Raw genomic sequence first — 27485 nt, forward strand, 5'->3', positions numbered from 1 at the left:
TGGAACCGGTTCCTAAGATCCGGTTCTGGAACCGGGTTTTCAGATCCAGATCTGGAACCGGTTTTTAAGATCCGGTTCTGGAACCGGGTTTTCGGATCCAGATCTGGAACCGGTTCCTAAGATCCGGTTCTGGAACCGGTTCTGAAAACCGGATCTCCGAGAACCGGAACTTTGTGGCCATCCCTATCGAAAACGTGCTAACATATCGGTTCTTATTGTGTAGATGCTTCCAAAAGCTTATTATGATGCTTAAATGATCATAATGCCATTTACAACAACTATTTAAAACCGTTTCAGAAATACCAAACACATTGATAGTGATTGTTATACTGCATAATATGGCGTATTTGTGTTAAATTTTTATAATGAGTGTTGCTTTCGTTTGCTTCTATAACATTACAACAATGGTTTTTGGTGGTTTCAATTACAACGATTCGCAGTTACATTATTTTAAGAAGTGTTGCTAACTTAAATAAATTGCTAAATATTATACTAAATATCATGCAAGTAACGTAGCTAAACTGCAAAATATTTTTAAATTACTCTAAATTTGTTTTATGGTGCAAGAATGTTTTCAAAAGACGACGTTTTTCATAGTGTTTGGGCTACTTATAATGTTAATATCAAAGTTTTGTATTACAGTACATGTAATTGCAAATTGTAACTGAAATTAAGCGTAGTAACTGATAACTTTTCAGTAACACTAGTTGTTTTCCTAAGATTTAGGCCTGGTGTACACAAAACCGTGCTTAATTTAAAGTTCTCATTACACCCTAATAACATTTCACTTGTTTTAGTTTGACGACCGACCACCTTAAACTCGATCCATACCATATAGTTATATGCAATTATTCAAGGACTTACAGTTAGTAATACACATTGTGTTTATTTTTGGTTTGGTTTGTTTTAGTTTAACGCCCCACGATTATGCTAAGACGGCTAAAAAAGACGTGGAACTACTTATTATAGTGGAATCCAAACCACTTTGGTCGTTCAACTGTACGCTCACCGGGAATCGAATTCGGGACCACGCAAACCGAAGTCAAGCGTGTTAGCCGTTAGACCAAATGGGAATCCAAATACTGGGTTGATTGAAATAATTGAATCAGTGTTGAAAGATCCGAAATCAAAAAGTAGCATGTCTGTGCTCCAGAAGTAGCGGATTTGAACTATTTGTAGCTCAAATATATAGAAATAAGTTATTTGGCAACTAGTGACTGGCACTAATGAAATCATTTTTAACATGTTCTGAAAAATGTGCTGGACATATTGTAAGAAGAAATTATGATCTATGGACGAAAACAATTCTAGACTGGATAGCACGAGACAAAAACAGCCTAGGAAACGTCCGCATACAAGGTGTGACAAAATCAAGAATCACTGGGGAGTAACCTGGAAAAGTATTACCCAAGATAGATAGTTATGGATAAGACTTGGAAAAACTTTCATCCAGCAGTGGATTGATAATGGTTGATTATGATGATAGTGATAATTTTATTATATCTGGACCTCAGAGGTAAACTAAATAAAGTCATAATTTCGTAATTTTACTGGAAAAGCGAAAAACTGGTTCCTTAAGTAAGACCTCTAGTACTGTTTTTCAAACTATATTGTAAAACTGTGTGTAAATTCGTCTCATATAAGGAAGAGGTAGAGCAGATAATAAAAAGAGTGTCCGGAATCGACTCCCACTACCAGTTTTATTATAAAAATCCACTATATGAGTATTTGTACAAAATACTATACAATTTGGTCTCTATTTAAAAGGGTGAGTAAAAGGTAGTCTTTGACCGAGTGGTCGCAGACAGGATCTCCAACAGAGCCCCGTAGCAGGCTAAGAGGAGTGGAGTTAAGGAACCAATGCTCCGTAGCAAGCAGAGGCAGGTTAAGTTGCCAACAGAGCCCCGTAGCAGGCTAAGCGGCTGAGGTTGGAATTCCCAGACAGAGCCTCGTAGCAGGCTAAGCCAGGAGATAGGATAGGCGTAGTCCCGTTGCAGACTAGAGGCCTGGGGTTAGGTTACTCCAAGAGTCCCGTAGCAGACTAGAGGAGGGTCACCAGAGAACTGGTCTCGAGTTGAGTTGAGTTGAGTTGGTCTTGGCGGGTTTTAGTTTTTCTAAGTTCCGAGCTTTTGCTCTTGCCTTCCATGTTGAGTGTTCTTCTGGCTTGTGTTTTTCTTCTTATTTGTGTTTTTGGGACTGCGACTGTCGCGAGCCCTCCTTGGTGGCGTTGTAGGCTAACACATTCCTACGGAGGTCGTGGCATTCGAAATGTTGCTCTTCGGGGGGCGATTGTTCCTATGGCTGCAATGTCGTCGTTGACGTGATTTTGGACTGTTGCCCAGAATCTGGCGGAGAGCTGTTCCCTGACTTCTCGGAGGAATGGGAGTTCCAGGTCCTCGTGTGTTTGGGCGGTTGTTGTGCCGATTTCGTGTCGAGTGATAGCTCTTGCCGCTTTGTTCTGGACAATCTGCAGTTGTCTGTGATGAGAAGGTGCAGCGTGCTCCCAGGCCGGGTGTGCGTATACTAGGATTGGTCGAAGGCAAATGGTGTAGATGTTCTTCCTTGCTTCATGTGAGAAGCTGGCACTAAGCAGGATTGCCATCAGTGCGCCGAGTCTTCTTGTTGCCTTGGTGGCTGTGTCTGACAGGTGGCGTCGGAAGGTCAGCCGGTGGTCCAGGATGACTCCGAGGTATTTGGCTTCGTTGGAGACTTGAAGGATGTTGCCGTGCATCATCAGGTTGTAGGCTCTGGCCCTGTGTGCCCAAGTGAAGTCGACCAGTGTGGTTTTGTTTGTATTGATTTTGATTTTCCACTTCTGTGCCCACTCTTCCAGTTGCGTGATGTGGCGTTGCATTGCCCTTTCGACATATCTGACGTTGCGGTTCTGCGCGAAGACAGCTGTGTCGTCCGCGTAGGTAGCAAGGAAGGTGCCATGATCTGTCGGTATGTCAGCCGTGAAGAGTGAGTACAGGAGCGGAGAAAGGCAAGATCCCTGTGGTACTCCTGCTTGGATCTGTCTGCTATCCGTCAGTTGCCCTTCTCGAAAGACCTTGAAGCGGCGATTGTGGAGGTAGCTCTGGATAAGTTTCACTTGATATTGAGGGAGTCCCGCCTGGAGAAGTTTGTGGACAAGTCCATCATGCCACACCCTGTCGAAAGCTTTCTCGATGTCCAGAAAGAGGCCCAGGGTGTGGCCGCCTTCATTATACTGTAGTGTGATTTTGTCCACTACTCGGACCAGCTGGTGGGTGGTACTGTGGCCCGGCCTGAATCCGAATTGATGTTTCGGGATGAGGTTGTTCTGCTCGGCGTGGTTCAACATTCTTCTGTGAATGACTCTTTCCACTGTCTTCCCCAGGTGGGAGAGGAGACTGATTGGCCTGTAGTTCTTCGGCTCCGTCCGGTGTCCTGTGGCCTTGGGAATCATGATGACTCGAGCTTCCTTCCATGCAGGCGGGAAGTGACCAGTTCTCAAGATCCCGTTGGTGATTCGTGTCAGGAGTACCACGGCCTTTCTTGGTGCACGTTTCAGGGCGAGCGTTGGTATGGCGTCGGGGCCTGCTGCCTTGCTGCTGTGAAGCCGTTTAATGATGTTGGTCAGTTCCCTCGGTGTCGTGAGGGCTGCTGGCGGAAACTCGTACTCCTGTTGGAGGGTTCGGAGGCTTTCCTGTACCGCTGCTTCTGTGGGGTGGTCAGGAGGAATGGTGTTCAGCCGGAACGTTTCTTCCAGGTGTTCTGCGAGGACGGTGGCTTGTTCCGCTGGGCTGTACACTAGTCCATGCTTTCCTCGGAGTGGTTGTGTGCGGGGAGGCCCTGGTGGTCGTGACACTGATCTCAAGAGTTGCCAGAAGTCCCTTGACGGTGCATCAATGGCGCGAAGTGTCTCATCCGAGGCGGCGTGGGTCTGTCGCTGGAGGCGGTTTTTCACCCGTTTAGTCATTGCGTTCCACAAGGTTTTGTATTGTGGGTGGCGGGTCTTCTGCCAACGGCGTCGGGACCAGCGCTTGATGGCTATCAACGCTGCTGTGCGGAGATCATCTGGTTTTTGATTAGCTTGGTGCTGCTGCGTGGTTGACGCCAGTCTGTACGCTGACCTGATTGCAGTGGTCAGTGTTTGGACGGCTGTGTCAATGTCCTCCGGGGTGTTCACTGGAAGTCTGGTGTCGATCATAGGCGTCAACAGACGAGTATAATCGTCCCAGTCTGTGGAGGTTTTCTTCGGCAGGCTGTACACTGGTAGGTGATGGCGTACTGCGACAGAGAAGAGCACAGGTATGTGATCAGACTGGAGATCGTGCAGCACAACAGGCCCGTCCAGGATTGCGGTGTTGGACGAGAGGGTGATGTCCAGCACATCTGGTTGTCCTCCGTTCCGTGGGAAGTGTGTGGGTTCCCTCGGTGCCGATGGGATGAGATCGATCTGCCTGAGTGCACGGTGGAGCGCCCTGCCATTCTCGTTGGACACTCTGGAGTGCCACGCCGGGTGCTTGCAATTGAAGTCTCCTGCAAGCAGCACGCGGTGGCCAAGTCTTCGGAGCAGCAGAAGGTCCGGCGGATGGAGTCTGTTGTCTGGAGCTCTGTACACTGACACAATGTGCAGGGGCCCATCCGGTGAGTGCAGCGTGACTCCAGTCGCTTCAATGGATTGCATGGCCGGAAGCGGAAGGTGATCATGCGGTATCTGTGACTTGATCAGGACTGCCGTGCCTCCTTTTCTGCCCTGACGGTCGTTCCTGTAGGTGGTGTAGTTACGTACCCTGAGGGACAGATGAGGTTTCAGATGAGTCTCTGATAGCAGGGCTATGTCGACGTCTTCTCGGACCAGGAAGTCCTTGAACTCCGCCTTCTGCTTGCTGATACCTTCCGCATTCCAGCAGACCATGCGAACCGCTCGATGTACAACTGTCCTATTCTGTGCCATCATCAATGAGGGAAGCGGCGACGTCGAGGAGCGTTGTCATCTTCGTGATGGGATCCTTGGCAGCTGCTATCTTCCGGATGCCTTCCTTGAGCTTCTGGAGGAAACTCTTGACGTTGAGGCCGGACAGGAGGCTGAGGATTTCCCGGATGGAGGATGCCAGGCTGGAGTCTGACGCTGGTGAATCTGTGGCTGACGTTGGTGTGTCGGCGGTTGATGGTGAGGCATTAGTGGCTGGTGGTGTGGGGTCTGTGGCTGTCACTGCTGGGTCCGTGTTTGGTGCTTCGGCGTCAGTTGCAGGTTGGGGCGCCTGCGCATTTTGGGTATGTGGCTGCATGGTTTCTGGACTTGTTGTTGGTGCTGTTGCTGGAGTCTGCTCGGTGGCGGGCGGGGTAGTAGGCTCGGGAGGCTGGTCTTCTGGCGTTGGTGGTTTTCTGGGCTCCTTGCTCTTGGATGATCCTGTTTGGTGTGAAGTCTTGCTTTGAGCGTTGCTTGGGGCAGGGTTGGGTGGGTCGGCAGCGGGTGCTGGGAACTGCTGCTTGTTGCTCGTCCGTTTTTTCTTCTCAGCCTGGATGTAGGAGCAACCTTGATAGTTTGCAGGGTGTGCTCCTTGACAGTTTGCACACTTCGCAGGCGAGTCGCGAGTCTTCTTGGGGCACTCTTGAGTCACGTGGAGTTCCCCACACTTCACGCATCGGGCTACAGCATGGCAGGTTAGCTGCGAGTGGCCAACGCGTTGGCAGCGATGGCACTGCAGGATGTCATTACCTTTATATGGTTCAATGACCACTTTATACCAGAACAGTCTTTCTAGTTCATATATATTTTTCATGCCTGAGGTTCGTTCAAGAGAAACGAAGTAGAGAGGGAAGAGGGGCCGAGTGCCCTGAGCGTCCGGCCTGCCACGCATCTGGTGTACTGCTTGTACAGGAAATCCCAGAGATTGAAGTTCACTCTTGATGTCCTCCGGCTCCGTGTCTATGGGGAGTTTCCTTACTACCACCTTCATGGGGCGGGAGGTCTTCGGTAGCTCTGTCGAGTAGGGGTAGTTCTGTTGTTTGCAGAACGTTTCCACTTTTGCGTGATCTCGCATGTTGAGGCAATGGATTTTGATAAAGTCTGAGTTGAACAACACTTTGGGGGGAGCATCCAGCGTGGCCGCTAGTGACTTCATCAGTGTGTTTTGCTTTTTCACTCCATATATGAATATGGGGGGAACTTGTTTGGGGCGAAGGTCACGGGGGGCCCTGGGCGCTTCTTCCTCTTCTCCCATTTCCACTTCAGTCGTTGATGGTCCATCTGAGGGGGTGGTTGTCTGGTGCTGGTCCCCTTGGGTCAGGGCGGTGAATCTGTTTCGGCACTCAGTGCGGAATTCCACCAGGGAGCTGACTGGCCCGGACGAAGCCCGTTTCAGTGACTTCCTGGGGGGTTGAAGAAATCCTTCATCTGAGTTAGTTTCATCTTCCGGGGGGGCCAGGGTGCTGTTGCTCCTTCAATTTCTGTCTGGGTTGGTGGCTTTTCTTCATTCTGCTCCAGTGGGGGGAAATGCTCCGGTGACTCTGAGGCTGATGCTGGGTCTTCCTGCATTTTCACCGGGGGGGGGGTTCTTGGGGGTGTCTTGCTAGCTTCTTGCTTTTGATTGTAACCCTGCGTTTCCTGACTGGGCCTAAGGCAGTGAACTTTAGGCCCTGGAGTTGCTTCGTAACTGAGTTGAGATTGCTGGGGGGGGGCTTTCCGGGCGCGGGGGCCCTTGGCGGATGATGTCTTGCTTTTGCGAGGGGCGGGGGCTGGAGTGTTCCCCTGGTTCATGGTCCGACTTGACGGGTTGTTATTGAAGTGGCTCTTGAAAGGGCCGCTTACCCTGAAATCACTGATATTCACTTCCCGGGGGGGGGGTGCCGGGAGCTTTTTGGGCGTGCTCCCGACCGGCCGATTTTTCTTTTTGCCTATCAATGTATTACTGTTTGTTACACTTGAGATAGTTCTTAGTAGGATGAGAGTTTATTCATATGGGAGTATACACTTGTAAAGTTTTTCTGATGCACTATATATTCTGGTATAGTCGGTCTCTAGGTGTTGTTCCCTCCACTCACCGTGGCGGAATGAACGTGGAGCGCCTGGGTTCTGCCTTTTAAAGGGCTTGGAGTAGTCTAGTTTAAAACAGCCAATCAGGAGCGAGCCCTGGATGTGCAACTGGCCAATCCCGCAAGGGTGCTTTCCTTCGTGTCCGCGCTCCTGAACGACTACTTTTCAGTCTTCTCTTTTGTGGGAAGTGTGGGTGCAGTGCTTTGTGTGACCAAAACATGCACGTGCACACACTACTCTACAAAATAGCTAACTAAATCAAAGCACTTTCCACTGAAACTATCACTTTCACAACACAACAGAGAGTTCACAGGGTGACTTTGAGTGTTTATGGAAGTGTTTCTAATAAGTTCTGGGAAAGATTGTCTTTATTTTCACTAAGTATCACACGTATCGCGAGAGCAAAAAAGCGCACGTCTTCTTGCTTCACTGCCTTCGTCCATCCAATTTATAGGGTCCTTTTGGGTGGCGGTGGCGCTGTTGCTCCGATGTCGTCTTCTGCTCCATGGGAGGGGCCAGAAGCCGTCGTCTGCATGTGATTACAGGTCCCTCTGGTGGAAGATCCTCTTGCCGAACCATGTAGTGTTGTTTGTAAACATTGAAGATTGGAACTGCTTGTTTACGACATCACATAGGATATTACACCACCCTGGCTTGTTTAAAAAATAAGCCGAAGGGTTATTTTTCTTTATATGAGGGTTGGCAACACTGAGGTATCACACACACAAAAAAGCACTAAAACATTAATAACACTTGCAACACACAAAAAAATCACTTTTCGGAGCAGTAATAAGGTAGCGGAAGAAAGCACTAAACAGTTAGTCCCTAATCACAGGCAGGATCGGTGCATTTTAATATGTCACTTCATTTCCCTCGAGGTAGGGCTGTTTTAAGCTTTGGCTTAATACACATATATTAGTTCACTTATAGTGAATGGTGTTGGAGTCTGTAATGTCAGTTGCTCCATAGTTAAAATATTGGTATTAAATGTGTCCATCGGAATTGGAGGAGATATTTCTAAGCGGCGTTTTGGATATTTTTGGTAACGAGCGAAGACTGATATATAATCTATTTAAAATTATAAGAGTTAGGAGTAATAAAAAAGCTACTATTGACACTGAGATATAAAGATAATTTATATTGGAAAGTTCTGATTCGAACGGCGTGATTTCTTGGTCACCCTGTATAAGGTGTAAAAGTTTCTAAAATATATGCAATAAAGATATGTATTTCAATAAAATAATCCAATTTTAAATGTCAATGACAATAATAATGGTGGTCCTGAATTCCTGATCATCCTGTATAATGTAGAAGTGGTCATAACTTTTGGAACGTCCTGTAGAATATTTATATTCTATGTTGGTGGCACCATTTAGCTCAAAGAATGAAGAAGTTGTATGATTATAAGTTGATTGTTCTTGTAAAGGTCAGTTGCCTTTTAAATGCAAAAATGGAGATGTCAGCATTCTTTTCTTCAGCCGTAAAATAAATGAATCAGCTTTTTATAAAACAAAAAGGAAATGAATGTTTGTGTCGTTATGAAGAGTGTTTTATCTGCTGAACTCGCGTCTCTGTATTTTCTTTCTTCTTAGTGGTGAGTACTGCATTTTTTTTCGCTCGTGTAGAAAATAAAATGAAGTTATTTATTCTTGTTCTATATGATCTTTATATTCATGAAATGGCTTGATTCGGTCTACTGAAATCTCCTGTATTGTTTGACGATATGAATTTGGAAATTTGATCTTATAAAGATTAGGATTAACTCTTTCGATAATTTCTAGAGGTCCTACATATTTGGATGAAAATGATTCTGGTATCCCAACTTGACGATTGGGAAAGAATACAAGTACTTTCTGTTCCTTATCAAAATTAGTTTGTTGATGTCTGCTGTCAAAATATTTTTTCTGTTTATTATAACTTGCGATTAAATTATCCTGAACGATCCCTCGTATCTTATTCAAATGTTCTTTGTTGACACATAATGTTGGAGTTGACGCTAATGCAATATCAGAGATGGTCTTAGGTTCGTATCCATACATGAGGAAAAAAGATGAATATTTAGTTCCGGCCTGCACAAATGTATTAATTGCGAATGTTATGTATGGAATTAGTTTTGGCCATTGATTTTGATTCTCCTGTACAAAAAATTTAAGAGCGTTCTGTATTATTCTGTGGAATGTTTCCACTACACCCAGATTTTTGTGGTCATACGCTGGACAAAATTTAAATTCAAAATTGTAGAATTTTGCTAAGTTTTGCAGTCTCTTAGCGTTATGTACAGGGTGTCTATCCAAATACAGGTATGAAAAAGCTCCGTACTTAAGAATAATGTCATATATGAGAAATTGTTCAATTTCTTCTGCTGTGATGTTGTCTACAACTCTGGTGACACAGTATCGCGTGGACATTTCTATAGCAACTAGTATGTGTTTGAATTTTCCATCTCCGACCGGCACTCGCCCAATTGAATCGTACTGCCAAGCAGTGGCAATGGGTTTAGATGGGTGATGCAGCAATTGGCCCGCTGGTTTAGCTGGTAACTTCTTTAGTTTTTGACAAAGATTGCATGTCTTTATTCTATTGGCTATGTAAGCTTTCATGTTAGGAAAATAGTATTTCCTAAGCGCCGACTGGTATGTCTTGGTGTAACCAAAGTGTGGTGCCATTGGGTTGTTATGAATAGCCTCGAACCATTTGCCTAGTAAAGATTTTGGTACGCAAAGTAAATACAGCAGTCCTAATTGAGGGTGTTTCTGAGTCCTATATAATAATCCATTTTTAAGAGAAAAATATTTCGCCGCACGGAGTGTAGATAATGTGCTAGGTTCTTTATTTTCCAATACAGTAATGATGTCCGAAAATGAAGGGTCCTTCCTTTGTTCATCTGCTAAATTAGGTAACATAATGGACTGGTCAATTTGAAAAGTGTGCTCTAAAGAATGTGAAGCAAAAACTTTAGCATCTTCTGTGTCGGAGAAGTTATCAACTTCTTGATTCTCGTCCTTTTGTATATCTTGTTTGTCTTCTAAGCGGCTAAAAATGTCTGCAGGATGCTGTTGACTTTTAATGTGCTGTATTTCAAAATTGTAATCTGCCAAAAATATTTTATAACGACTAAATTTTCCGACTTTGTCCGGTTGGGTAGTGAGTGAAGTCAAACATTTAGCGTCTATAAATAATTTAAATTTTCTATTCAGTAAGAAATAACGAAATTTTCGAAGAACATATATGAGGGCATATAGTTCTTTTTGCCATGTGGAGGCCTTTCTCTCAGTTTTAGTAAAACGTCGACTACAATAGGAAACAACACGTTCCTGATTGGTTTTAGTATCATAACAAGCCAATATGCCGCCTGCGGAGGTTGACGAAGCATCTGAATATGCTCGGATTTCCAATGATGGATCAAAATGAAATAAAGATGGAGCTTGTATAATATCCGTTTTAAGTTTTTCAAATAGATCATCATGCTCTGTTGTCCATTTAAATTTTGAATTTTTGTCTAAAAGAATTTGAAATGGTTCCACCTTTTCCGTGAAATCTTTAATATGTGCCCTCAAATAAGAGCATAGTCCGAGGAAACTCTTCAAGGTGCGTTTAGAGGTTGGTTTCTTAAAATTGCGTATTTTATTGGAAATTTTAGGTGATATTTTAATCTCCTTTCCATTAACTGTGAATCCTAAAACTTCTAATTCCGAGTATAATAGATGGGTCTTGTTCGGGTTTGCTCTAAAATCGTGTTTCCCTAACCTTTTAAAGAGCAATTCCAAGTCTGACAATTGTTGTTTCCAATTTTTGCTTCCTATAACGAGGTCATCCGCAAAGGCTGTTATGCGCGGTGGTAGTCCCTCTAAAAGCATTCGTACAGCTATACTTAGGGCAGCGGCGGACGAAGTGTGTCCCATTACGCAACGTTGAAACTTATATGCCTTCCTAGTATGATTGAGCTCAAAAGTCATGTATTTTTGACTTTTGGGATGCAATAATAGCTGGAAATACGAGGTTTTTATGTCAATTGTGGATATAGAGCTTTTTCCTCTTAAAACGTGTAGAATATCCTCCGTATTTTGAAATGGTATACTTAAGTAGTGTGAGAACCTATTGCAAGCTTGGAGGTTGAGAACTAAACGGAACTCTGAAGTATTTGGCTTCTTTACTATGAGAAGTGGCGATGAAAAGGAACTGTCACTAGTTTCTTTAATAATATTGGCATCTAAAAGTTGTTTAATTTGTAAGTCAATTTGGGGTCTTACTGCCAATGGAATGGGAGGTGATCTCTGATGAAAAGAGGCTCCTTTATCTATCCTTATTTTATGTACATAGCCACGAAAGTAGCCAATGTCAGTTGGTGTATAAGAAAAGACATCCCTGTATCTAAAAAGTAGATCATGCACAGCTTTCTTTTGCTGACTCGTTAAACTTGGACTGATGTCAAATAATTTAATATCAAAAAGTGACTTGGTCTCTTCCAGCCTATTCTGAATTTCTTGTTCCGTTCTATAAAATGTTTCGTCATTTTGTTCATCTTTTTGGTAATCTCCCTGTAAATCTACTTCTTGAACATTGTCTTCAATATACGCAATTGGGGTGCTCTTTACTAACGTTACCGGTCTACTAGTAGGATTTGATATCAATAAAGTCAAATTATTCTTAGGTACTTTAGTAGGCAACGTTTGTAGTCCGTATTTGTCCAGCAAATTTTCTAATGGAGAGATAAAAAAGTATTTATTATTCTTTTGCCGATTCTTGATATTAATTGGTAAAAAGAAATGTGACCTGGCTGGTATGGTAACCTTTCGTGTTGTAAAAACATCAGCCAACTTGTGCTGTTTTATTGTATACATAGCGTTAGCAGATAATTTTTCCTGAGTATCAATTTCAATTGGATACTGCGGAGGCCGTGGTTTCTTGTATACTGACAACATGTTATTCTTTAAGTCAATTTTGGTCTGTAATCGATTTAGAATGTCTTCACCGAATAAAGGCAAAAAATCTCCATGTTCTAAAATTCTAAAATAATGAGAAAATGTTGTTGAGCCAATTCTGAATGTAATCAAAGCTATATAGCGTAAGTTTACGACAGAATTCTCAATTCCTCGTAGATTAGTGCTAAAAGGAATCAATTTTGTGTTTGGTGGAAGCCAATTTTTAGGCCAAAGACTCAATGAACTGCCAGTTTCTATGATTACAGGATATTTTTCTTTATTAATTGTTACATTAATTAATAATTTATGTTCCTGATTTAACATTTTAATGTTCTCCCTTCTATCTGATAACGGAGCTACTGCATAAAGTGATGTATTTGCCAATCTTTGTTGTTCACTTTTTTCCTCATTCTCGGCCCTCAGAACATGTTCTTCAGAGGGTTTGTCCTGGGCCCCCCCTAGGCGTTTCCCTGCTGATTGTTCTTATAACATGTACTGGAAGAATGACCTTTCTTATAGCACGTACCGCATACTGTAACAGTTTCCGGTCTAGGATTATTATTATTATTATTTTTAGAACTGTTCTTATTTCCATTTTTCTGCCGATTTTGGTTTCCGTTATTTGTACTTTTCGACCTATAATTGTTACGGCCACCTCTCCTAAATTGTGAGTTCTTTATAGCATTTTGAGCTACAAGAAGAGATAGTTCAGCCATTTGATTTGCTAATTTAGTGAAATCTAATGAATTGTTTGCACTGGAATTACTAGATGTGCTAGGCGCGGGGGGTTCGGGACGGGGATTCGGATTAGCAACTTGGGGGAAAGAATTTGGAATTATCTGATTTTGTGATGCACCCTGTAGCTGTGGTGCTGAAGGTGTAGGAAAAACTGAAGCTGGTTGCTGGTATTGATTCCAACTAGGTGTTGGGTTACATATTGGATAGGTCAGTTGTTGTTGATGCACAGGGAAGGAAGCGCCAGCGATTGCTGATGAATGTAAACTGCTGACAGGTGTACTCTGATCGCAGAGTGAATAAAATGCCTGTTGTAATTCCACGTAATCACGTTTCTTCATTAGGTCATCTGCTTTCTCGAGGTTGTGTAAATGCGTTTGTAAGGCGTGAACAGTTGTAAATGTTTCTAACGCTATCTTTTGCAAAAAAGTTTTCTTTAAACCTAAAGATAAATAATTTATTTTCTGCTCCTCGGTGGCCTGAGGCAGAACTTGTCTAATGACCCTTAATTTTCTGAGAAAATAAGCATCTACTGGCTCGTTTTCACCTTGTTGGACTTGAAAAATTTCGAATTCCGCTCGATATGCCGGTAATCTTGGTCTACTCAGTGCAACTAATTTGTCTTTTAATTGTTCATAATTAAGCGCGTCTAACTGATTCTGGGCCTTTAACTGTAGGACTAAATCAAGTGCTACATCTTGTAAGTACATAGGTAATAGTTCTTTCTTTTTCTGTTCATTCCACGAATGCAATAATGCAAGATGGTCAAAAAGCATAAAAAATCTATCGGGGTCCTCCGTAACGTGTCCCGAATACTTAGTGAGGTGTGGTATATTAAAAGAAGGGCGCGAATTTTGCTCCATGTTAAAAATGTTTTCTGGAAAAGTGTTTTTACCAGTTCTAGTTTGAGGCATAAACAAAATTCACTTCACTAAAAGCACTAACACTTTAAAATTCACATACCTTCCAAAGAAAAAAAGTCCACTTCCGGTTAATAAAAATACTGTCCGGTAGGGGAGTATTCAGAGCTTATTCTGAGTCGGTCAAGCCTCTACCATGTAAAACTTTGTGTAAATTCGTCTCATATAAGGAAGAGGTAGAGCAGATAATAAAAAGAGTGTCCGGAATCGACTCCCACTACCAGTTTTATTATAAAAATCCACTATATGAGTATTTGTACAAAATACTATACAATTTGGTCTCTATTTAAAAGGGTGAGTAAAAGGTAGTCTTTGACCGAGTGGTCGCAGACAGGATCTCCAACAGAGCCCCGTAGCAGGCTAAGAGGAGTGGAGTTAAGGAACCAATGCTCCGTAGCAAGCAGAGGCAGGTTAAGTTGCCAACAGAGCCCCGTAGCAGGCTAAGCGGCTGAGGTTGGGATTCCCAGACAGAGCCTCGTAGCAGGCTAAGCCAGGAGATAGGATAGGCGTAGTCCCGTTGCAGACTAGAGGCCTGGGGTTAGGTTACTCCAAGAGTCCCGTAGCAGACTAGAGGAGGGTCACCAGAGAACTGGTCTCGAGTTGCCTTCGTCCATCCAATTTATAGGGTCCTTTTGGGTGGCGGTGGCGCTGTTGCTCCGATGTCGTCTTCTGCTCCATGGGAGGGGCCAGAAGCCGTCGTCTGCATGTGATTACAGGTCCCTCTGGTGGAAGATCCTCTTGCCGAACCATGTGGTGTAGTTTGTAAACATTGAAGCGTGGAACTGCTTGTTTACGACATCACATAGGATATTACAATATTAAGTAATTACAAAGTAGTAGGATGCTTTAAGACTTACATTATTACACCACTAGAAAGAACATAGTCTATTAAAAAGTATTCTTAACTCAATTTAGACCAAAAAATGAGTTAGCGTAGCCTACCTCTAAAGTTCATATATATACAGGGTGAGTCAAAAGTCCTTGGATACCTGCATAAGTTTGAAAATCGACGGGAAAAGTAAAAAGTGATGATCGGAACAGAGGTTTGATGAGGGGCCGCAACTTTTGGGGTGTATGTCATTCATGGCCACATCTTGAAATCCGCCATTTTGGATTCAAGTCACTTTTTTTAAATGGGAAGGTGGGTGTATGACACATCAAATAACACTAGCTTGAGCTCAGGAATTTAGTGGTGTAATTTGTTTTTTTTTTTTCTATCTTGTACAGTTTAGAAGTTATTAATGTTCAAAGGTGGGAAATTACCTTGATACTGACCCAGTTCTCTATCGAAATCATCCTTAATCAGGGGAACGCAGCTACCGAACAATAGCAGCTGACTACAACAGACAGCACCCAGACAGAGAATCGGTATCGCACAGCACGGTGGCTCACGTGATCACCAAATTCCGGGAGACGGGCTCTGTTCAAGATAGGGCACGTAGTGGGCGACCAAAGACTGCCACCAATGAGGAAACTGCAACTGCGGTTGTTGTGTCGTTTGTGGAAAGTCCTAAACGAAGTACCCGTCGTGTGTCCCTAGCATGTGCAATAAGCCAATCCTCCGTTGTCCGGATATTGCATGCCAATCAGTGGCATCCTTACAAGCTGCACATGCAGCATAAACTGAACGAGGATGACCCTGATAGCCGGTTGGAGTTCTGCATGTGGGCTACTGAAGAACACGAACTGGATCCTGCGTTTGCCAAGGGCATACTGTTCAGCGACGAGACGTATTTCACTTTGAACGGGGAGGTTAATCGACATAATTGTCGATACTGGTGTGACGCAAATCTGAACTGGGTTGACCCGAGTCGAGAACATAGTCCAGCGAAGGTGATGGTATGGTGTGGCATATGGGACACCCGCATCATTGGGCCATTTTTCATTTACAACACCTTAACTGCACCACAGTATCTGATGCTGCTGCAGGACCTTGTGTTCCCTGCCACACTGAACGCTGACGGCAGTTTCCCATCTTATTTTCAGCACGATGGAGCACCTCCATACTATGGACTTGATGTCAGTAAATGATTGGATGAACAACTGCCAGGGAAGTGGATTAGTCGCCGTGGTCCCGTGGAGTGGCCGGCTAGATCCCCTGACTTAACGCCCCTTTTTATCTATGGAGACATCTTAAGTAAATAGTGTATGTTGAGACAATCCGTGATTTGAGACACCTGGAGGAACTCATCCAACAAGCCTGTGACCAAATTTCAGGAGACATTCTCCTCCGTGTGCAGTCAGAGTGGTTGCGGCGACTACAGTTGTGCATTGCACAGGATTGACAACGCGTAGAACATGTGTTGTAGCATTCAGTATCAGGTAATTTCCCACCTTTGAACATTAATAACTTCTAAACTGTACAAGATAGAAAAAACAAATTACATTACTAAATTCCTGAGCTCAAGCTAATGGTCATACACCCACCTTCCCATTTAAAAAAAAGTGACTCGAATCGAAAATGGCGGATTTCAGGATGGCGGACATGAATGACATACACTCCAAAAGTTGCGGCCCCTCATCAAACCTCTGTTCCCATCATCACTTTTTACTTTTCCCGTCGATTTTCAAACTTATGCAGGTGTCCAAGGACTTTTGACTCACCCTATAAACTATTACTAGATAAGATAGGGTAAAAATGAATTCAAAATTTAACGAAAGTCGTACAGCGAAGAAAATATTTTTGACTATTAAATCTTACATGTTGCTGCAAAAGTACAAAAATTAATACAAAAGAAAACTAGAAAGTTAAGAATCACTTGTTTTGGCGAGAAAGAGAAAATAGATACTGATAGCTCGAATTACCTATATACTTATATAATATGTATACCAATGTTTCGCAAGTAATTTTCAATCAATATAAAATGTAGTGAACGCACTATTAGTTTCCTCGAATACAGACCACATGCACTACTGAGAGTTCAGGAATAAGCTTAATCTATGTTACGGCAGTGGATATATGCTTACGTGATACATTACGACCTTATGAACTTGTATAAGAAACAGTGAGTACTTAAAGTGAGACGCGAACTTTGCGAAACATCGCACTTCGAATCTAACTTATTTGGTGATCGAACCCGAGACTACACGTAGCAAAGATGAGTACCGTAGCTCCCACCACAAAGTTCAGTAAGTTTGTGTTAAAGTGTCAATTAAACACGGAGATGTGAAACGGTAATAAAGCACTTGATCAATTTGAAACAAAATATATTATAGTAATAATTTACATTACTTGTTAAGGTAATGAACGTTATATTCCGTTTTTAAAATGACAGTCAAAGCAGAATGTATTGGATAATAAATGAAAAATTATAAAATTTCAATTTCGGTACCATTAAATACATTTGTGTTACTATGTTGCGTTATCCGTTAGGAGGTATTGAACAATTCTGATTCAAAGGAAAGAAAGAAACTACTGTATAGTACTGGAGTTAATTTACTAGAATTTAAATGTATATGTAGTACTGAGGCTATAGAGACAGTCTATTGCTGAAAGTGAAATATAGGTTACTATTAGGGTTTTATCCCAGATGTGATATACCCACTGATGATTGAACCTGGAACACACGCATGGAAAGCATTAGCGCCAGCCAGTAGCGTAGGTAGAATATTTTTCAGCGGGGGCCAACGAAGGGCCAAAGAAAATTTTGAGGGGGCCATCTCCAATGAATGAAAAACTTGATTAAATTATATATATATATATATATATATATATATATATATATATATATATATATATATATATATATATATATATATATATATATATATAAAATATGTGTGTGTGTGTTCAAGATGAATGTTTCCATCTTTGTTGTTCATGATTTTACTGTTTTCAAAACAGCGAAAATATAAGAATTTACTACCTCTAACTAGGGTACATTTATACAATTGATTTTCATTCTAAATAAGTAGTTACTTAATCACGGCGTTTAAAATATGTGTGGCTGATTGATTTAGGTGAAACGTAGAAGCAGAGAAATATGCACACACACATACTCAAAATCAAAAGGAAACAAAGTGCCTCGTTGAAATTTGCACTTATATCATGATGCTAGTTATTTTAGGAATTTGCTTATTATATACGAAGGCAGAGTTACCAGAACTTTAGCTCTACTTTCGAATCAAGCTGATATGCATACTGCTATGTTAGGTTCTCACAAACAGACTAGTGGAAACTCCATTAAAGGTAAACTGAACTTATTCTATTTATTGTAATGATTTTCCTCACTCTCACAACAAAGAAAAACATTAAATATAACACTTCAAACACTTGTATAAACTATACACTTTCGTTACCTTTCTAAATCTTTTAAAAAACAACTATTATTACGTGATAAGGCAAATTATTTTATGTTGTGTTAAACGGTAGTACGGACAGTATTATATCAGAAAAGGTGGAAGATTATACATTTCAAAAACAGCGCTTCGTCTATATTGTCTTGTTAAAATAGCTAATTTCACTTGTGTGCTTGGCAGCTGTAACACATAGAAACATTGATCAATACCAGTTTGTAACAGTTTACATTACAAAAAAAAGTATGTAGTTTAGTTAGGTAGTTAATAAAACTGCTTATGAATACAAAAACAAAAGTATGATCAACCATGTGCATTTGAGCTTAGCGGTATTACAATGACTTCAGATTCGGAAGATGATATGATCGATCCCTCGTGGGCAAATATTTCGACTTAGGAGTTTACCAAGATTCTTCCTTAGTTCACTAGCGAAATGTTTATGGTCCAATTGACTCATTTCCCTCATTTATATTCTCTGAGCCTCGGATGTTTCAAAACCTTAAAATAAATTCAAATGTAGTTGAAGTAACTTAACGCTACTATCCTGTAGTCGATGCTAAATTAATATTGTTAGTTTCGAGATTGGATATGAAGGCACAGCATTAACTAGTAGGCTTATATCCTGTTCAAAATTCACGTCACCACTGATTTACTGTTCTGCATAATTCCTACAATGTAATTGTCTCGGAAATGGTTAAGCATATTTTGACGAAGAACAAATATAAATCTGCGATAAAATTTGTTATTCAGTGACTGAACTCACTGAATGGAGTCTTTATAGACCAGTTCCATAAACTCCTGATATCTCGCTGATTACTAAGTATCAGATAAGATAACGGGATGACACAACCTGGTCACGGGAGTAACTATTACTTTTATACAAAATAACATTACTACCGCGACCAACTTGTATCATCTCGGTATCTTACCTGATGATTAGTAATCAGGAGATTGTAACACTGGCTTTGTGATAAACTTTCAAATTTCTGTATGAAGTAGCATTTTAGGGATGAAACTACAGTTGAAATTTTTAAAGGAAAATATTTCTGAACGATTTATTTTCAAAGAATCACTGAATTTTATTACATTTCCCCAGGCTTTAGTTAGTAGTATCGGTCCATTAAGCTCTGACTCCGTTTTCCTGGAGGCCGCTAGTATCGCTTGTTAACATTGTACCAGAAGGATTCTACAGAATTGCTAATGGCCAAGAGCGTTAGGAAACTAGACGTGCTAAAGACAAGACCAGAAGGTAATCGAGCGGGAGAACCAGTATCGGTAGCAAATAGTACTTGCTCGTAGTATTCAGCATCTAATATTTCTCAAAACGATCAGGATGCGAACAGAGGGAATGATTATTTCACAAGTAATAAAAACTTCTGTTCTCTTCTTTTTATTGTTAATTAAACAAGCCGGCTCGATATTAAGATGCTTTGAAAATAATAATAATGCCAAATTATTTAATGGATGCTATGCATTTGTTCTATGTTGCCATAATCCATGGTAATTAATTACTTGGTGCACAAATTTTAATAAGTAATGTACGAAAACTTGTTTCGTCCAACGCAAGTGTAATGTTTTTCTGTAGTGTATGTTGTTTGTAAGTAAGCATCTCATATTTTAGTATGACCTTCAACATTGAAGCGAATGAGAATGCTGACTGATTTGATTTTTCTTTCTGGTTCTTTGTCTAAAACAAAGGAAATAACTAGATAAGGGACAGAGGTTAAAAGGAATGTTCAGGTGGTGAGATCAATGCATATGCATATACAAATAAAAATCGCATATACACCCCACAGATTTCAGTGAATTAGATCTTGCTGAACTACAAGCAAAAACGAGTAACGATACCGGTATTTTATTCGGAACGCAGACTATTGCAACATACGGTATTCTGCAGTTGGTAATTCTGTTGTCGAGAGACGTTTTGGTAGTAGTTTCACTTGTAGTAACGACCCACTCACCATTTGCCGACCTATAGCAATATCACTGTGTAGGGGAGCCACTAGGGGGGCCAAGAATTTGAGCAAGGGGGCCTGGCCCCCTTGGCCCTCCCTTAGCTTCGCCACTGGCGCTAGCAAATTAGCTATAAAGAGATACACCACATTATAATTCTAAATCAAGAGTGAAAGCTAAAACTAATAAGCGGAAACGACAGACTATATGATAATAATACTTTTTCAATTTTAATTTTGCATTACTTCTTTCGAGACGAGACCAATTCGGTGATTTTTGACTGGAGACGAGATCGAGACCGAAATAGCTATTTATCAACCGAGACGAGACCGAGAGTGTACAAAGTATCTTCTCGTCCTGATACCATCCCTACTCCTACACCAAAAACGCGTATAATGTTAATATATTTGATTTTGAGTTTAGTGCATCTTTCATGCCATAAGCTCCAACTGCCGCGCTGTAGAAATCTGGTCGTTGTATGCTCGCTGCGAGGCAATATAAATTAGACTCTATGGCGGATTGTTTTTCGCTTTTTAAAATGGATTAACGGAATGGGCAGTTACGGAATTAAAAAGATATGTTATTTAAAGTATATATGGGAGTATTAGAAAGTAATATTTTCTGTTCTTTACTACTACTACTACTACTGCTGCTGCTGCTGCTGCTGCTGCTGCTAATATTTTTTCTTGAAATACTTTGGTCGTTCGCAATGCTGCAACACTAACATTAGCCGCCAGTCATCAAACAAAAATGCGAGTGCAAGTAGACGTAAAAACTTAAAAACGCCCATGTCTAGATAGTCTAGGGGCCGTACATAGGTCCTGTTGGAAAGTTTGACTTCAGAGAATTTCTCTTCAGATATTTGTTAGACAGCTGAAATGCATGATTTTTGGCTTGGGTACGTTGTTCCAGTACCGTCAGTTTTTTTTTTCAAAATGGCCGGCAAATCCAATATGGCGGCCAGATTTAACATGTTTCAAATAATAAAACAGAAAACTCATATATATATATATATATATATATATATATATATATATATATATATATATATATATATATATATATATATATTTTAAAATACGTTAATTTTTTTATTGTAACATTTTCTACATAAAATTAGCTTTCCAAAGACATATAGAACGTTAGTGTTCGAATTAAACTTTTGGATTGATGGGTGTTTGTGCTTATTAGTATAATAGATATAAATTAAAATGTAATGTATCTTATAATCTCTTTTTGTTTCGTTCGTTCTCTTCAGATATTTGTTAGACAGTTGAAATGTATGATTTTTGGCTTGGGTACGTTGTTCCAGTCCGTCAGTTTTTTTTTTAAATGACCGCTAAATCCAATGTGGCGGCCAAAACTGACATGTGTCAAACAATGAAATAAAAACGTGTTTTCTTTCGAAAATATGAAATGATGCTTTTGATGAAAGGACTCAGTAGCATTGATTTCAAGAGAAATTCCTATACAAGAACTTTCAAAAAGGACCCATGGGATCTAGACTATGTTGATGTCGCTTGCACTTTAGGTCCATTTTCATATTATTTAGGATAAGTACCCACAAAACATTCTGCACCAAACATAATAAAAACGAAATAAATTTCTTTCAGCCGGTTTGTTAATTTCACATTAACATAACTTACACACTATTACTTTCACATCATCACAAAGAAACAGTGTACATGTGTTGATATACTTATCACAATGATTATTCAGCTATAAAATAATAAGACTCAAGCGTTCATCGCAGAACTTTCATTCATACTGATTGCGACAATGAATGTTTCTCCCACAGGCACAGAACCTACAACAGGTAATTTTGTGAACTCGACAAACACAGGTATTTTCTCTAGCACACTTTTTTACAATGGCATGGATGAGGAAAATCATCTGGCAAACTACTTTCAATAATTTCTGGGATAATATCATCATCTTTACGCATATAACCGTATTCAGTTGGAGTTAATTTGGGCATCTTGTCAAAAATATGAAACCAACTATAACTTTGTAAGTATGCACGTTTTATGTGCAGTCGTAAGCTTGAAGATGTTGGAGCTAATTTAGTGAAATCAAGTCTCTTCATTCTGTTGTACTGATAAATGCGGAGAGCATTTATTGAGGTGAATTCCGGTGATAAGACTTGAGAAAGAAATTTCTCTGCGTCGTCCACCATATTGTCTGACAATTCAGTTTTCCCGAACTGTGTTAAAAGTTGTGGGCTATGCTTGGCACAATTCAGAGCTGAACGTTTACTTCCTATTTTACTGCTTGTGTCACACCCTGTTAATGCATGAACAGCGGTAAGGATTTGAATCACTTTGTAGTGCAGAACATCGCCAAAGACGTGAACGGGGACATAACGTGAAGTGTTTCCCTTTCCGCACAGAACCCAAAGTTTGCTCAAACCATTGCTCCTAAAAGTGTTTAAAAAGTAATACACTGCGCAGACAAAAACATCAGCATCAGATGAAGCTAGTACTACTCTTTTAACACCTGTGTCAGTTACAGCGTGCTGAATGTGAAGAAATAATCGTTCATCTGCTTCTTCAAGTTGTGACGAAAGATCGGCAATTTCAATGAATTCTTTACCATTCATAATCCCACTTTTTTCTCCATGCTCACCAAATCCACCGATGTATATCTCTCTGTCAGGCCATTCAATGTCTGTCGATCGCATATATTTCACGAAAAATGGCTGGAATCTAAGTTTATTTGTTGCCGATGCCCAGAATGCTTCCATATTCTTTGAAAGAGGAGTTTTTGACCCTGAAATAGTCATCTCTATGGGATCTACTTTTGCTCTTCGACAACGTTCCGATGACTTGACACTGTTTTCATTATAAACGTCAAAGACAATATCTATTCGAGAAGAACAACTGGAAATAGCTTGAATACGCTGTAAAATTAAATGTGCAAAATCTCCAAATGTTTTCATTGATGTTTTGACTGAAGAAATTACTCTAGCATGCAGCATGAAGTCAAACACAGTTGCAGTCTTTAAGCTTGCAGGTGGAAGAAGAGAAATATTACATTCCTTAAGTTCTCTTTCCAGCTCATGAACGAGATCCGACTTATTAGGTTTTTGAAGAAAGCCATCTTTCGTTAGAAAGAATGAAGTCGATGTCAGCTTCCAACATAGTAACTTATCGATTGGGTATTCTCTTTCTCGAGCAACATCAATAGTACGGAGTGCCTCAGCAGTTTCTTTCTCAACACTGATTGGTTCCTGCAACTTCTTTGGTATAACTTTCTTCAGCCTTGGGAGAGGATCTAATAGCCTTTTGGTCTTATCAACGAAACGTTCACGTTTAAAAGAGTCATACTCTTTCTCGTCATGTGAAACAAAATTTAATTTATAGTGCTGATCATCATCTTCAAAGTGCTTCCCAGTGATGATATCAAACATACCATTTAGCTTCAAGTCAAATGGATTTCCACGTTCACTGATGTATTTCATGATGCATTTTATGTTTGCTTCATCCCTTTTGGTAATTGATGAAGAAAATTAGTGATACACAGTGTACTCAGACTCTTTGAGGAGACCGCACATCTTTTGGTGGAACTGATGTATGTTCGATTTTTCATGCTTTATGAGGTCACGCTGTGCTACAGATTGTTTTCTTCGCGTTATTCCGATAATCCCACTGTGATCTTTTGCAGGCTTGATGTACAGTTGCTCTATAGCTTGATCCATGCAACGCTGCTAAACTTACGATCTCCATGCTGCACAACGAAGCCACCAGCAAGGAACTGTGAATAAACGCTGGGGTGACTAAACTCAAGTTTTCATGTCAAACCTGGCCGCCATATTGGATTTGGTGGCCATTTTGAAAAAAAACTGACGGGACTAGAACAACGTACCCAAGCCAAAAATCATGCATTTCAACTGTCTAACAAATATCTGAAGAGAACGAACGAAACAAAAAGAGATTATAAGATACATTACATTTTAATTTATATCTATTATACTAATAAGCACAAGCACCCCTCAATCCAAAAGTTTAATTCGAACACACGTTCTATATGTCTTTGGAAAGCTAATTTTATGTAGAAAAAGTTACAATAAAAAATTAACGTATTTTAAAAAAATATATGAGTTTTCTGTTTTATTATTTGAAACATGTTAAATCTGGCCGCCATATTGGATTTGCCGGCCATTTTGAAAAAAAACTGACGGTACTGGAACAACGTACCCAAGCCAAAAATCATGCATTTCAGCTGTCTAACAAATATCTGAAGAGAAATTCTCTGAAGTCAAACTTTCCAACAGGACCTATGTACGGCTCCTCGACTAAGAGCGAGATTTGCACGTACGACACTCACAGCGAGCGATCTAGACACCAGAATACAGGGATATAGTTGCTTGCTGAAAGAAAGGAAAATTATGAACAAACGTTTGTTCGACGTAGTATTGAAGCATAAAGATCACGTGGTCAGTTCCAAATGGAAATGATTGAAGTGTTCAATTTATTTATGGTTGCTTTTTAACAAGCATTACAAAAAAGAATAATAAAATACCTGGGGTGGAGATTCGAACCCAAGACATTTAATAACTATCTCACCGTCCAAGTACGTTATCAACTCATCCATTAATACACAGCAGAAATTTCAGTAACAAACCTAATATCTCGGACTAGTTGTAATACTTTTTTTGTATTAACGTTAAGTGCTAAGTATGAAGATTTGTTCTGATTTTTATTTTTTTATTTTTACAGCTTGTTGTCTAAGCTGCAACATTAAAATAAATATAAATAACAATTTTATTCATATTTGCCACTTGAATAGTTTTGTTAAATATAATTAAATTACGAAGTATGAACTGATTGTTCATAATATGGATTCCAAGAAGGGTTAAACAATGCAGACCCGCGACAAAAAATCTTTTTGACAGATAGTAATGTGTTATTTCACCACACAAGACGCTTTTTTATAGATTTCAGCGTAATTAATTAAATACCTACCAAGATACACATGTTTCTATAGTAGAAAAGAAATATTGTGTCACACTCAAGATTTCTTCAAAAGGGTTGTCCTAACCGAGACTTGGCTACTTAAGCTTTAATTCGGCAAACCTAAAGTTTCTGTTTATTTCTGTTATTTTTTTATAAATCAAAGTTCGTTTCCGTTCTTTCTCCCTCCGACCATGATTTCATGGCAGAACTCTCAAGTTGGGAGACTTCGGCAGTAGTGAAAGAATAGTCGAGGTGTTATAGGAACTAGATTAGAAATCCGGGGGTCATAGGTTCAAGTCTACTCAAAGTCAGCTTAATACTTTTAAATGTAATTTGTTCTTGCAGGGTGTATGATAACTTCTCTTTGTTCAAAGTTCTCCATCTAGAGATGAGATGCAAGAATCATGCACATGTTAACCGAGAGAGAAAGAGTGGGGATATCTTCAATTGAAATACTATCCTAAACATTCATCGATATTCATATTTGATTGTTTTAGTTCATTTTTATTTATTTTTCTTTACGAAATTACAGTTCTCGATTACTTACAATATAGCAAGAGATAGTGAATGATATACCAGGTATTACGGCGTATTACAAGGGAGAACTCGTGTTCTTTTGATATAGTATATGCTTCTAATAAAAACATGCTTGTATTATTAGTAGAGTAAATTACACAAACTCATGTGCGCACATAATATGACTATTTGTCATATTTTAGAAATGTTTTCTACTGACATGTTTTCTACTGATGCAATGGTTTTCGCAAATTGAACTGATACGCACTGCACATCTTGTTTTTACTTTCTTAAATTGTTTTTCTTTTTTCCGTTGTGTTTCTTTTTCTTTTTTGTTTAATTTCCGAACACACTGAAAACCAGTAATATAACTCCAGAAAATATTCTTGTTAGGTTTAATGTGTAAATGAATAATAATAATAATACATTTAAAAAATAAAAACTACGATGGTTTTGCTGATAAAAAAATATTCTCACGAAACAAAGTTCGGAGTAAAAAAATATTCTCGCGAAACAAAGTTCGGAGTTAAATACTCTCGATCTGATATTTTTTCATAAAGTTTTAGTAGAGATATTAAAACTGATAACTAACAAAACTGAAAGTAACGTTGAAACGAATAATGTAAAACATTCAGAGATTTTACAAAATATTGTAACCTGTGAAATAAAATGAATGTTTCACCAACATTGATTTTTCCTTGGTATATCGAAGGTTAAATAAAAATTTTCTAACTCTCTCATGATATCAATCGCTCTGTTGATACTAAACGGTGTCTTCTAACTGATTTCTTTTCGTCGCAGAGGCATGGATATTTTTCTATTTTTTAAAGTTTGCTACACTGACATTTTTCAAAGAAACTAGAGCACTTGTAGAACGCCTTGTGTAGTTCTCAATCTACAAACCTTAACAGAATTGTTGGTTGTCTAACGTCGCAGGATATGAAAAATGGAAATGTGAATGCACTTTTGTTCCTGTACATACTTCTGAAAATGATTAGCAAGAAATTAATTATTTTCATGTTTGTTTGTCCTTAGTTTGAAACTATGTTAGATTATTATACAGTATTTAATTTATTTTTCAGGAGTAAAACAGTAGACCTAATCACTAAACATGTGGAAAAGTACATTTAGCGGAAATTTTCGTTCTGCTTCACAGATGAGGAATTCGGATTGGGATATAAAAGCAGAATATGATAACAGAAAGAGAACTGCCACTGTGTGGTTGTTTAAAACGCCAGTAAAAAATCTAGGTATAAACTTAGGATTCGCATCTCACTGGGCACTTGTATTCAAATTCATAGATGGAATAAGTGTTACCGTAGAAGGTAAGTTCTAGTAAATATTAACTGTAGAATTTTAAAGCATATTTTCTTAGGTTTCAAGATACTAAAAAAACGGATATAGTACAGTATAATTAAATGTAGCGACCGGAGCTTTATTTTAATTTCCAAGAAATGCAACACTTTTCCAAGTTTTTTTCTTCTTTCTTCATGGATCTTAACTAAATTTGGTGCGAAGATCCAAACCATTCGTAGCAAAATAAACCTACCCATACATAAATGAAAGTGATCTTGTTTGTGATCACATCATGGGAAAAGATTGATCCATTTAAAATTAATTTTTGAGTCTAGTTATCACCTACTTCGAACTGAGTTTTTTCTATCATGTCACTTTGATGAAAATACGTACCCGAAAGGGAAATTCAAAGTTCAAAATTTATGCCGAAAATAAAATAAACTTGGGAGATTCTCAAGTTAAAGTTGCGGAGATGAAACTCGGCATATAAACTTCTCATTAAAAATAATTTTATACAGATTTTGGTGTTTTCAAAAATTTGGTTTAATATCGAAGGGGCAATTTCTATTGTGTTTCCTCCATACTCCATTCAGCGTTGTCTATCTCTTCACGGGAAAACGTCTGAACCATTTGAAACTATTTTTTCGAGCATAGTACCTATCTCGAACTGTTGTTTTTATCCTGTTACTTCTATTAAAATGCGTATTTTAAGGGAAAGAAAAGGATTTAAAATCTATGCCAAAAAAAGAATATCTAATGAGCCCCTCAGTTCAGTCCGCTTATGTGATTTTAATTTGCTCATGAGTAAAGGAGCTTTCGAAAAGTGGGTGTGGAGAAGAATGGAACGAATTAGCTGAGTAGAACATAACATGAATGACAGGGTACTTGA

At 39.7% G+C, this 27485-nt stretch overlaps 1 protein-coding gene across 1 annotated transcript in view; it reads left to right on the plus strand.

Annotated features, from left to right (window-relative positions):
• Positions 1 to 27485, plus strand: part of LOC145666732 (uncharacterized) — a 90268-nt gene that overhangs the window by 37907 nt on the left and 24876 nt on the right. The window contains exon 2 of the mRNA XM_081734262.1: positions 26383 to 26625. Coding sequence (XP_081590388.1) covers positions 26412 to 26625 — 214 coding nt within the window. The 5' untranslated portion in view covers positions 26383 to 26411. The remainder of the gene's footprint in view (positions 1 to 26382; positions 26626 to 27485) is intronic.

Source organism: Thermobia domestica, chromosome 12 (assembly GCF_964235325.1).
Source record: "Thermobia domestica chromosome 12, izTheDome1.hap1.1, whole genome shotgun sequence".
Taxonomy (NCBI): Eukaryota; Metazoa; Arthropoda; class Insecta; order Zygentoma; family Lepismatidae; genus Thermobia; species Thermobia domestica.